The sequence below is a fragment of the Podarcis vaucheri genome (genome assembly GCF_965113315.1).
Source record: "Podarcis vaucheri genome assembly, chromosome: 14".
Classification (NCBI taxonomy): domain Eukaryota; kingdom Metazoa; phylum Chordata; class Lepidosauria; order Squamata; family Lacertidae; genus Podarcis; species Podarcis vaucheri.
Window position 1 is genome coordinate 36567029 of NC_138752.1, and position 11895 is coordinate 36578923.

General features: G+C 46.6%; 1 protein-coding gene across 5 annotated transcripts in view; it reads right to left on the reverse strand.

Annotated features, from left to right (window-relative positions):
- Nucleotides 1-207: 207 nt before the first annotated feature.
- The window catches only part of PERCC1 (proline and glutamate rich with coiled coil 1), a 76929-nt gene continuing 65241 nt past the window's right edge, over nt 208-11895 (reverse strand). Inside the window, exons 1-2 of one of the 5 annotated variants that reach the window (XM_082199222.1) lie at nt 5865-5908; nt 208-1968 (exon numbers count right to left, since the gene is read on the reverse strand). In XM_082199222.1, the coding sequence (XP_082055348.1) occupies nt 1066-1968; nt 5865-5882 (921 nt within the window). In that variant the 5' untranslated portion in view covers nt 5883-5908 and the 3' untranslated portion in view covers nt 208-1065. Of the gene's footprint in view, nt 1969-2894; nt 3397-4974; nt 5167-5199; nt 5269-5864; nt 5909-11895 lie in introns of those variants that run through there. The other 4 variants (XM_082199224.1, XM_082199223.1, XR_014213594.1 and 1 more) reach the window with 4 other exon arrangements.

The following is an 11895-nucleotide window of genomic DNA, read 5'->3' on the forward strand; positions in this document are numbered from 1 at the left end:
AAATCCCAGTGTGGCAGTCCTACAGTTAGAAGGGCACCAAGCATCATCTAGTGCAATCCCCTAAACCCATTGATTTCAGGACTTAGTTGGATTCAGCCCTTAGAATTGATGAAATACATCAGTATTTCACAGATTCTCCGTATCTTCTTTCATACCCTTTTATAACAACCCTGTAAAACAGGCCAGTATTGCTTTATGCATTTATTTATTATTACTTTTACAAAACACCTTTCCTACAAAGTGTTCAAGGTGGCACACACAGCTCTCAACTCCCATCCTTACACCTCCACCCCCCAGAGTTGGCACACCTGGTACAAATGGACTTGAGATGAAGCCTGTGCTCTTGCAGATAGTGCGTTACTCCAACTCCCAGCAGCCGGGGATGATGGGTATTGTAGTCCAGCAACATCTGGAGGGCCACATGTTCTCCATTGCTGCATTCAATCCATCCCAAAAGGCTTCTGCCTCCAGAGCCACCACAGACTGGGTCCAGTTGTGAGCCTGCCACGGTAACTGGTTCTGCCCTCTGGCTCCACCACCACTCCCCTAGACCCAGAACGGACAGCAAATGTTCAGAGAGAGTCAGTTCCCTTGTGAGGGGAAAGTACTGGAGGAGAGTCACATTCCCACCCCCAATATTTATTTACAATTATACAAGTTGAGCAAGAGAGAAGGGAGACCAGGTTTCCAATAGATCAGGGGTGGTGATACTTTGGGGGCCAATGGGAAGATAATGACACTTTGAGATAGTGCTGGAGGTGGGAGATAGTGCTGGAGGTGGGTGGCATAACATAAAATGGCGGTGGGGTGTGTGGCATGAGAGAAAATGGCCGAAACAGGGGGTATGGCATAACAGAAAATGGCTGCCGCAGTTGAAAGAGTAGAAAAAGAGACAGGAACATAAAATGGTGCAGACATTGCTCCCACCCCCGATCTTGTGCATTGTCAATTTTTGAGGGGATATTCATGGGAGCCATGGTGGGCACAGGGCTAATGGTCCCTGCAATAGGGAAAGGGCTGGAGCCCATGTGAGAAGAATTCAGACGTTGCAACCCTTCTGAACCCTCAAAGACCACCAAAATGGTCAGTGTCTACCACCCTCCGGTTTGTTTCGCTAGGATGCTCTCGGCTGGGATTCAGGTCCTCCTGGCAGGTTTCGGAAGTCCAGTTGGCCAGCAGGTCACTGAAATCTGGAGGGTTGCCATTGAGTATACAGACAGGGCTGAGGGATGGCTCTTTCCAGAAGGACTGGGGCAACTTCCTGCCATGCATGGGGGTGATGTGGCCATACTTCCTCTCCAGCCTCAGCTTCCTGTTCTCAGAGGAGGCTCGCTGCTTGACGCACCTGACCAGGGCGTATTCAAAGAGCTCAGCCAGAGGACCCATCTTCTCTGCATCCTCTTTGCTGCAGAAAGATCTCCACAGCTGCCTCTCCAGCTGTGCTGGGGGCTTCGAGGGGTCAGGGAGGTCACTGCTGTCGTCTTCTTCCCCAATCTGGGAAATCCTGACCAGGTCAGCATAGTACAGAACCTGCCCTGACAGCTGAGGGGAGCGGTGGTCCTCGTAGATGTTGCAGGACTCTGAGCCTTCCTCTTTGTTCTTCCGGCCGAAATATCTCTGGATGTCATCGCTGATTCGCTCGGCGAACCGAAGGAGCTGCAGCGTCACCTCTGTGTTGCTCAAGCTGGAGTCGGCAGCGCCTCTGTCTGGACTGCAACCTGCAGAATTGCCTACTGTTTCCATATCCTCCCTCTCTTCGTCCTCCTCGTCCTCCTCCTCTTCCTCTTCTGCCTCCATTTCCTCCTCCTCCTCCGATAAGTCTTGGAAAATCATTTCCTGGCAGGTTGTGGTGGATAGGAACGAATTCCGGAATGCTGTGGGCAGCTTAAATTTGCTTAGGCTTTGTATTACCCCAGCGGCCATTTCCCCCGCTCCTATCTCCACGCTGTACAAGTGGTTGAATCTGGCCTAAATAAACAGCGAGGAGAACAAAGCGTCAGGTGTCTGCCAAGGAGAGGGAATGCACAGTATAGCTATCTTTTGTGGTTATTATCACCCTCTAACAGGGAACTTGAGTGGTGAGTGCTGACAGAACTGGACACACTGAGAAATTAGGAGGTGGTATTTACATATTCCTGGAGCACCCACTAGTAATAATTAGTACACTGTAATTTGTAATTTAAAAAGGGGTGGGGGTCCAAAAAAACAAATCAGAACTCCCCTCCTCTCCCCGCAACAGCCCAGGGACTACTGGGTATGCTCTGTGGCTTCCAGAAACCATAAAACGGGTTGGGGAAAACCTTCCAGTCTGAGGGCCACATTTCCTTCTAGACAATCTTCTCGGGGCCACATGTGGGCAAGGCCAGAGGCAAAAGCCACAAATGTACACTCATTCATTCATTCATTATATTTATGTCCCACCATTTCTCCCCAAGGAGCTCCAGGCTCTCTCCCTCCCCGTTTAATCTCCGCAACAGCCCTGTGAGGTTAGGCTGAGAGGCAGTGACTGGCCCAGGGTCACGCAGTGAGCTTCGTGGATGAGTGGGGATTGTGAACCCTGGTTTCCAAGGTCCACCACTTTAACCACTACACCACTCTGGCTAATTTCTACATGCACTGGCACAGTCTTTTACATCTTCCATGCAAACGAGGCATTATCAGACTTCAAGGGCACATTCCAGCCAGGCAAAAGCAGCTGGTTTGTGTGTTTATGAAACTGGGCCAGCCAGGGAGGGGTGTATTGAATTAACAGAAAATAACAGGAAATTAATAATAATAATAATTAATAATAATAATAATAATAATAGAAAAATGACTTCAAAGTTGTTGTTCTTTTTAATGATAAAAGGAAACGGAGGAGGAGCTTAAACTCATCTGCCAACAATGAGCTTCTGGACAGCAGACCAGAGCAAGCAAATAGGCCACCTGGTCACAGTTGTCCCTTCCTTGCTGAGGTGATATCTACTCTAATTCTCTTTAAATCACCACCTTCTACCACTTATCTGCCCCTTTCACATGGTGGGGTCCTTGGTTCCCCAACAGCATCTTAGAAGTGTGGAACTTATTCCAAACTGACTGTTTTACTTCAAACTGCATGTAGGGTGTATGCCGTTTTTATTTTAAACTTCCCCCACATCAAAAGCTCCATGCATGCAGAAAGTTCGCCTGTTAGGGAAAGGGATAGATGAAGGACAGGGAACTTGCAGCCCTTGCTGCTGCACTCCCATCACCCCGAGCCAGCACGGCCAATGATTGCGGTGTGAGCAGCTGTAATCCAATAATACTGGAAGTTTTCATCCCTGAGCGACCCTTTCCCCCTGGTCTGCTAGCGTGCTCCATGCAGGGAGCTATAGATGCAGGACAGCTTTCGAAAATAGGACATCATCTGTACACACTCTAGACAACAGGTATGTGTGGCTAAGAGGGATCAGCTCAGAATTCTACCATTGTGCTTAATGTCCTCATTCTAATGCCTGGCTTATGTGCTCCAAAATAAGAACATAAGACAAGCTTGCTGGATCAGGCCGGTTACCCGTCTAGTCCAATATCCTGTTCTCACAGTGACCACCCAGATACCTGTGGGAAACCCTCAAGCAACACTATGGCCTCCTGTGGTTTCCTGTAACTGGTATCCAGAAGTTTTGCTGTCTCCATCCATGGAGGCAGAACATAGTTGTCATAGAATCATATTGATTGATAGCCTCCAGAAATTGGTGGCCTTCACTGCCTCCTGGGTGGGGGCGGGGCGGTCCTTATTTTATTTTATTTTATTTTATTTTATTTTATTTTATTTTATTTTATTTATACCCCACCCTCCCCGGCCAAGACTGGGCTCAGGGTGGCTAACATCAGGTATAAAAACAATTGATTAAAATACAACTTAAAAACAAGATTAAAATACTACTTAAAATGCAGCCTCATTTCAGTGGAAGCCAGATCAAAAACTCTTGGGGGGGGGGGAAACGTCAAATCTTCACCAAGGCCAACTATCCAGACTGGTCCTATGTGGGCCAGAAAAGCCAGGGAATTCCCCAAGTAGGGGTTCCATCACAGAAGGAAAAGGAAAGAAGGGGAGGGGGTCAGGCTGGTTCCAAGCCAAAGGCCAGATGGAACAACTTCTGTCTTCCAGGCCCTGTGGACTAGGACAGGGGGAAACCAGGTTCAAATCCCTATCTAGCCATGAAGCTTGGTGGGTAACCTTGAGCCAATCGATATTTAATGGTCTAACCTACCCCATAGGGTTGTGGTGAGGATAAAATGCGGGTGGAAGGAGGGTGTTACCAGGTATGTGCCTTGAGCTTCTCAGATAAAAGATAGGCCACAGGTGCAACAAATCGCAAAATGGTCTCATTCTTGTGCATGTGCAGATGGCTTCCTAGTTTGTGGCAGTTGAAAAGGGGACCTAGGAAGCCACTTTATATTAAATCGCACAATTGGTCCATCTAGCCCACTAATGGCTGCACTGACCAGCAGCAGCTCTCCAGCGTTTCAGGCAGGCGTCTCCCCCCGCCTTACCTGGAGATGCTGGAAACTGAATCTGAGATCTGCCACTGAGCTACTGCTGTTTCCCCAAACATGGAGAGCTGTCTTATACTGAGACGGAGTCAAATCACTGATCCATCTATCTCAGTTGTGTCTACACTGACTGGCAGCAGCTCTCCAGAGTTTCGGGCTTTCTTAGCCCTACCTGGGACTTTCTGCATGCAAAGCAGATGCTCTACCACTGACTTACATCTCTTCCTTACAACTTAGGAAGTTTCCTTATACTAAGTCAGACCATCTAACCCTGTATGGCCTTACACTGACTGGCAGCAGCAGCAGATCTCTAGTGTTTCAGAGAGGAAGTCTTTCCCCCACTCCTGCCTGGAGATACTGGGGACTGGGCCTGGGACCTACATGCAAAGCAGATGCTTTACCCCTGAGCAACAGCCATTCCCCTTGCAAGGTCTTCTCTCCCCCGGTCTCTCCACTTACCTGTCCACTGCAGCTCAGCCCCCTACTTCTCCTCTGCCAACTCTCAGCCCTTCCACCTGGGGCTGAAGTATTTATAGTGGCACTGCGAAACTGGGGACTAGCAAATATTTGGCGGCTGTATTGTAATCGTAGACTCGGTAAACAAAACTCTGGTTTGCTTTAATGCCCGGCAACCGGAGAACACTGTAGACAAGGAGCCTGGGAGGACGGGGAGATAGGGCTCACCTTAATGGTTGACTTCCTGGGGGATTTTCGAGTGTTATTCCTGCCGGTCCCCCTATTAGGTCTGGTGCCACAGCTGCCAAACCTCACCTCTCCCCCCCCCGCCCCCCCAGCGCACGTTGACAGAGGACTTCTTATCTCCAGTGTTGATTTGGAGACGAAATCGAGCCTCGTCAAATAGGCATAAAATTAAATTTCATGGTATTTTGACTCCAGGAGTAGGCATCATCTCCAGAAGCAAGTAACGCTTATCCGACAACGCCTGTGCAAATAGTAAGATGCCAAGCCAGAAGAGCAAGGTAACTAACTGGCGACCGGGGCAAATTGGTCAGATTCATTTTTCTGAGCTTAGGTTGATTTCCACATCAGTTTGAATCCCTATTGGCATTCCTTGAAGACCTGCCTACAGTATTTAGGCAAGCTTTCCCCTGAGCTTGAACTTCCTGACCCAACAACTGTTTCTGCTGCTCTTTTAACTGCTTGAAGTATTATGCTTTCCAATGGGCTTCTTTTATCGTATAGTTCTAATTATGGGTTTTTAAAATTGTTTTGTTTGAATTATTTTTTATTGGGCACTTTGTATGGACTTCATAGCTGGTTTCATACTTGTAAAATATAAATAAAATAATAATTATAATTACCATTAAACCAATAGTTGTTATACATACCTGTACCTTCTTTTTCATTGTTTGGGGTGCATTTTCTCATTTATTGATGAGGCCTAAGTGCCCCCCTCCTTTCAGCACCTCTCCTGCCCCCACCCTCTCAGTTGCAAGGCTGTTCTGCAGCAAACGCCTCCTAAGGGCTTCATAAATCAAATTATTATGTTGCTTCCTGTGATTTACCATACAAATTGGTGCCCATAAATCAATTAGAACGGGAGGTGAGGCAGGCCCTCGAAGCCATTATCTTCAACCCATTAGGGATGGGCTTCATTAGGGTGAAGAAGAGGCCAGGGCTCCTTTAAGAAACAAAAACAATTCTAACATATATCCCTTTTTTATACAGTGGTACCTCGGGTACAGACGCTTCAGGTTACAGGCGCTTCAGGTTACAGACTCTGCTAACCCATAAATAGTACCTTGGGTTAAGAACTTTGCTTCAGGATGAGAACAGAAATCATGCAGCAGCGGTGCAGCGGCAGCAGGAGGCCCCATTAGCTAAAGTGGTGCTTCAGGTTAAGAACAGTTTCAGGTTAAGAACAGACCTCCAGAACGAATTAAGTTCTTAACCCAAGGTACCACTGTACTTCTTTTCTAGCAGCAAAATGTCTGGGGCTACTCCTGGCTGTAGGTGGCCTCAGGGCTGCCTGGTGGGCAAAATATATAAACACACAGAAGCACTCCTTACACTGATCTGCAGACCCTTCTAAGCCCGGGGTTCCCAGACTGTGGTTTGTGGATCATTGGTGGCACACAGACTTCATTCAGGGGGTCAGCTGCATGTTTGCATTAGATATACACATTGGTTTGTCATTGTATCTTTTATCGCTTCTTTTATTGCTGAGTTAAACTATGGAACTCACTCCCACAGGAGGCAGGATGGCATTAAAAGAGGATTCGACAAATTCATGCAGGAGAGGGCTATCAGTGACTATGAGCCGTCATGGCTATGGGCTACTTCCACAGCTGGAGGCAGTGGTGCTTCTGGGTACTAGTTGCTGGAAGCCACGGGAGGAGAAAGGGCTCTGGTTTCAAATCCTGCTTGCTGGTTTCCCACAGGCATCCGGTTGGCCACTGTGAGAGCAGGACGCTGAAACAGATGGACCACCGGCCTGATCCACCAGACACTTATCTTGAGTTTTATTATATTACAGATCGGAACTCTACGGAACGCAAACTGTACCACCACAAAAGAAGCAAATTCAAAAATAGAGTTAAAGAGCATACATCAACTACACCTGACAATTGCTACCACAGTGTTATGAGTTTGTGGGTACCAGACTTCTAATCTCTGAACCCAGCAAGTGTTAAAAGCTCTTTGAGCCTCCTGGGTGATGGGCTATTAAGAGAACAGAGGAAAGAGGGCTCTGTGTCCGATGCTGGACACCTCCTCCAGCTCTCAAGATAGTTAGAAAGAAAAGCCTGAGTTTGAGAGCAGAGTTACATGAGCTAGAAGTTGGAGGCAAAAGCTGCAGGCTGCTAAGGCAGAGAGAGAGAACCTTGGCTGATTTGCATTCAAATGGGAGAAGCAAAACCTTTTTGGGTTGCTAGCGCCATGAAGCCATCTATCGCAGGCTCAGGTTGTGTATATGTGTAAATGAACCGTATATCCTAAAGATACCGCAGTCTCCACTGTGCCTCATTTCCAAAAGGAAACATGAACCCCTGGAATTTTGCACCACTCAGAGATTGGGGTGGCATGCAACAGCAGGTAAGGAAATAATGAAAGCCAAGACCCTCTGCAATGGTCAAGTGGTCCGGAGGGCAGAATTTAGGGGCCACTGCTTTATACAGTTTGTGTCTTGCAAAGCCACACTCTAGAATGTTAGCCGCTTTGAGACTCCTTAAAGGGAGTGAAAGGCGGGATATCAAATCCAAACTCTTCTTCTTCTTCTTCTTCTTCTTCTTCTTCTTACTATGGATGGATGGATGGATGGATTGTTCATCATCACTGTCTTCATGTTTGTTTGTTTGTTTGTTTGTTTGTTTGTCTGTCTGTCTGTCTGTCTGTCTGTCTGTCTGTTTGTTTACAGACACTGCTCCCACCCTGGAATCTGAACCCTAACGGCAAGAAGGTGCAGCATTTTTAAATCCGGGGTTCTTTTGCTGCACAGACTGGAAGGTGGCTCCCCCTACCTTCGCTCTTCCCTTGCTGGTCCCTTGTGCCTGGAACTTGGAACAAGCGACGTGCAAGGACCCAGACCCACATGGGAGCACTTAGACTTCTCCAAACATTCACGCTGGCAGCCCTCCTGCCTCAATAGCCACTATCTAGCCCATTTGCTGGCTTGACAAACATGTTTAGATACACAGACAGATCGGAGCGGCAACTGATAAGCCAAGCCAGTCATCACCCCTTCAATATGCTCCTCTGACGTCACTGTGGCTGCCTCCTCCTCCTCCTCCTCTTAGGACAAATGTGGAGAGAACTACAGCTGGCTTTGGGACACTTGGGTGGGGTGTATGGTAGGGACATAATTGCATTCTGCGTCCATCACCTGAAGCAGCTGCCTTATGTGACTTCATGGCAGGGCTATACAGTGGTACCTCGGGTTAAGTACATAATTTGTTCCGGAGGTCCGTTCTTAACCTGAAACTGTTCTTAACCTGAAGCACCATGTTAGCTAATGGGGCCTCCTGCTGCTGCTTCGCTGCCAGAGCACGATTTCTGTTCTCATGCTGAAGCAAAGTTCTTAAACCGAGGCAATATTTCTGGGTTAGTGGAGTCTGTAACCTGAAGCATATGTAACCTGAGGTACCACTGTACTGGACACCTTGCTCCATTCACTTGTATGGGACACAGAAAAAGGCCCGCAATTGAGAAAACCTGGTTAGGGACCGTGCAAGAGACAGACAGAGAGACAGACAGACAGACAGACAGACAGACAGACAGACAGACATAATTGCCCTTCATCTGAAGCAGAATACACACCATACTTTAAATCACATTTAAAGGACATGGCACCCTCCTGGGAGAATCCTGGGAGCTGCAGATTATCTCTCCAAAGAACTACAGTTCCCAGCACCCTTAAAAAACTGCTTAGATTCCAGTGCCTCAAGAAGACTAGGATAATAATAAAATCATATGTGGTGGGAATGTAAAGAAATTTAAAAATTTTGGGAAATGATATATAATGAATTGAAGAAAATGTTTAAAATGACATTTGTAAAAAAACAACCCAGAAGCATTTTTGTTAGGGATTGTAGGATAAGACCTGCCAAAGAAAACAAAGAATTTATTTATGTATGCAACAACAGCGGCAAGAGTCTTGATAGCACAAGGATGGAAGAATGAGGAAACCCTGACAAAAGAACAGTGGCAAGAGAAATTGATGAACTAAGCAGAAATGGCTAAACTGACATACAAACTGAGAGATAAAGACGACTGTGACTTTAAAGAAGAATGGGAACTTTTCACATATTATTTAAAAAGACAACAAAACGAACTGGACTCCTTGGCAGGTTTTGAATAAACATACACAAATCTTTTGATTGATAATGTAGTGGATAGATAATATGAGGATACAATTTTACAGTATGCAGAGAACAATATGAGTTGTGAAATCAGAGAGAGGAGCTGAGGGAAGTCTTGGGGGGGGAGGGAGGGAGGGTTTGATGGGGAGGTGGGGGGAAATGATGAATATGAGATGTTTTGATATGTTGTTATGTTGAAATTGTTATTTATTTATTTTTAAAGAGGACTAGGATGATGGGGAATCATGCTCCCCTTTTTGAAAGGGCACCTGCCTTCACCATCTTGGGTTTCGCCACCCCTGGGGAGCTGTAGTCCCGCTCTTGGTGGGTGGATTGGCTGGCAAACGGCAAAGGGAAAGGTGGCAAGAGAGGCAGCTGTGTGCCAACTCACTGAGATCGGCTTCTCTCCTTCCCCCTGTTAAGAGACAGCCACTCCGCGCCACCATTCCTCCAACTAATCATAAAGAGAGTTTTGACAGCGCAATATGGGGCCACAGAGCATCTGTCTGGGCATATGCTTCCGTGGCGAGGCCTCGGGTTTTCTCATTAAAAAAACAAAACATAAACACCGTTCACCTTTCTGCGAAGCCAGCTTCTGCCTTATCACAGTGGCTTCTGGAAAGCAGCAGCAGCAGCCAGGGTGGCTGTGGGTCAGGGGCTGCAGCTCCCTGATCCCTATAGGAGGATTCTGGGCCCTCTTCTTGGTCTCCATGCAAGAGTGGAGGAAAAATCAATAGCTCCAATATGTCAGCACTCCAAACGAGCTGCAATAATATGACACCCACCATTAACCCCACAAGCACTCCAGCACAACTCTGCCCATTAGAAGGAGCAGTAGGTGGAAAGCGTTTGGCGTGCCTGTATTCACCAGGACCGTAAGAGCAAAGAGTTAGTGCGCTGGTCTCTGGGATGGGTGCCCGAGGATGTGGCGGAGCTTGCTTAGAGAATCACAGAATTGTAGAGATGGAAGGGACCAACGCTGCAGGTCATCTAGTCCAAGCCCCTGCAATACAGTTACATACGCTTCAGGTTACAGACTCCGCTAACCCAGAAATAGTACCTCGGGTTAAGAACTTTGGTTCAGGATGAGAACAGAAATCGTGCTCCAGCGGCGTGGCGGCAGCAGGAGGCCCCATTAGCTAAAGTGGTGCTTCAGGTTAAGAACAGTTTCAAGTTAAGAACGGACCTCCGGAACGAATTAAGTTCTTAACCCGAGGTACCACTGTACAGGAATCTCGGCTAAAGCATTCATAACAGAGACCTACCCAATCTCTATTCTATTCTATTCTATTCAGAGACCCACCCAATCTCTGCTTTAAAACCTCCAAGGACTCCAAGGTGAGTCCACAACCTACTGCAGGTGTCTGTTCCACTGTCCAACTGCTCTTACTGAAAATTCAGGATCAGATGTTTTGCTCTCCCTGTTTCCCTGAGCATTTCATGGGGATCCCTTTTACTCTGGAAACTATGGTTTGTTTCAGATCCATACTATACATTTCTGTAGAAGTAGGGCCACAGCTTAGTGGTAGAGCAACTGCTTTGCGTTCAGAAGGCCCCAGGTTCAATCTTTAGTGTCTCCAGGTAGAGCTGGGACTCCTCCCTGAATTTCTGGACAGCCACTGCCAGTCAGTGCAGTCAACACTGAGCTAAATGGACCTGTTGCCTGACTCAGCGTAGGCAGCTTCCTATGTTTTCCTTATGCGCCATCCTGATCACTGACAGCTTTTGGTGGGGAACTGCTGGCGGCTCCCCACTTGCCCCTGTGTTTTGGCTGGCCTTTATTGTGGCAGGTCCTGCCCTGTGGAACTCCCTGCCTCTAGAGATTTGGCAGGAATTGTACCTGCCATCTCTCAGGTGTCATCTGAAAACTGTATTGCTTAGGCAGGCCTTCACAATACAATCGTTTTTCTTTTTAACCCATCAGTATTTACTGAAGTTTTATTGACGTTTTTACTGTTGGGTTTTTTTAACAGATACTTTTACTGGTTTTTTTTATTATAATCTTGTATGTTGTAAACCACCATGATATATTTTTATGAAAGTGTGGATTACAGGTACTAATATATATATATAATTGAAAGTGCTCTTGTAGAAAAAGAAAAGTTTTTGTATATCGCTTAGGAATGTGGTTTTTTTTTTTAATTAATTGGCTAAGAAATGCTTTTAAACAGACAAAGAAATAAAATTTCATTGCCTGTCAACAAGACCTTTTAGCTGCTTGTGTAAGACAAACAGGCCATTTACTGTGCAATAGAATCAATTGACATAAATCCAGTACTAAAAATGGCAACATGGAGAAATCCTTGGCAGAATATGTTGGTCCCCAGGCCACTCAAAGCCACCCTAACAGTAAGATTTCAAAGGAGATAGATAGGTAGACAGACAAACGGAAGCCAACTGAGGATAGCACTTCTGTTTGGTGAAGTGGGCTCTCTAGACCGCAAAAGCTTGTGCTGTAATAAATCTCCAAGGTGCTGCATGGAAGCTTGTGCCATCCTTAGTCTTTAAGATGCTACAAGTCACTCTGTTCTTTCTTCTGTTCATTTTTCTTTTGCAGAAAGAG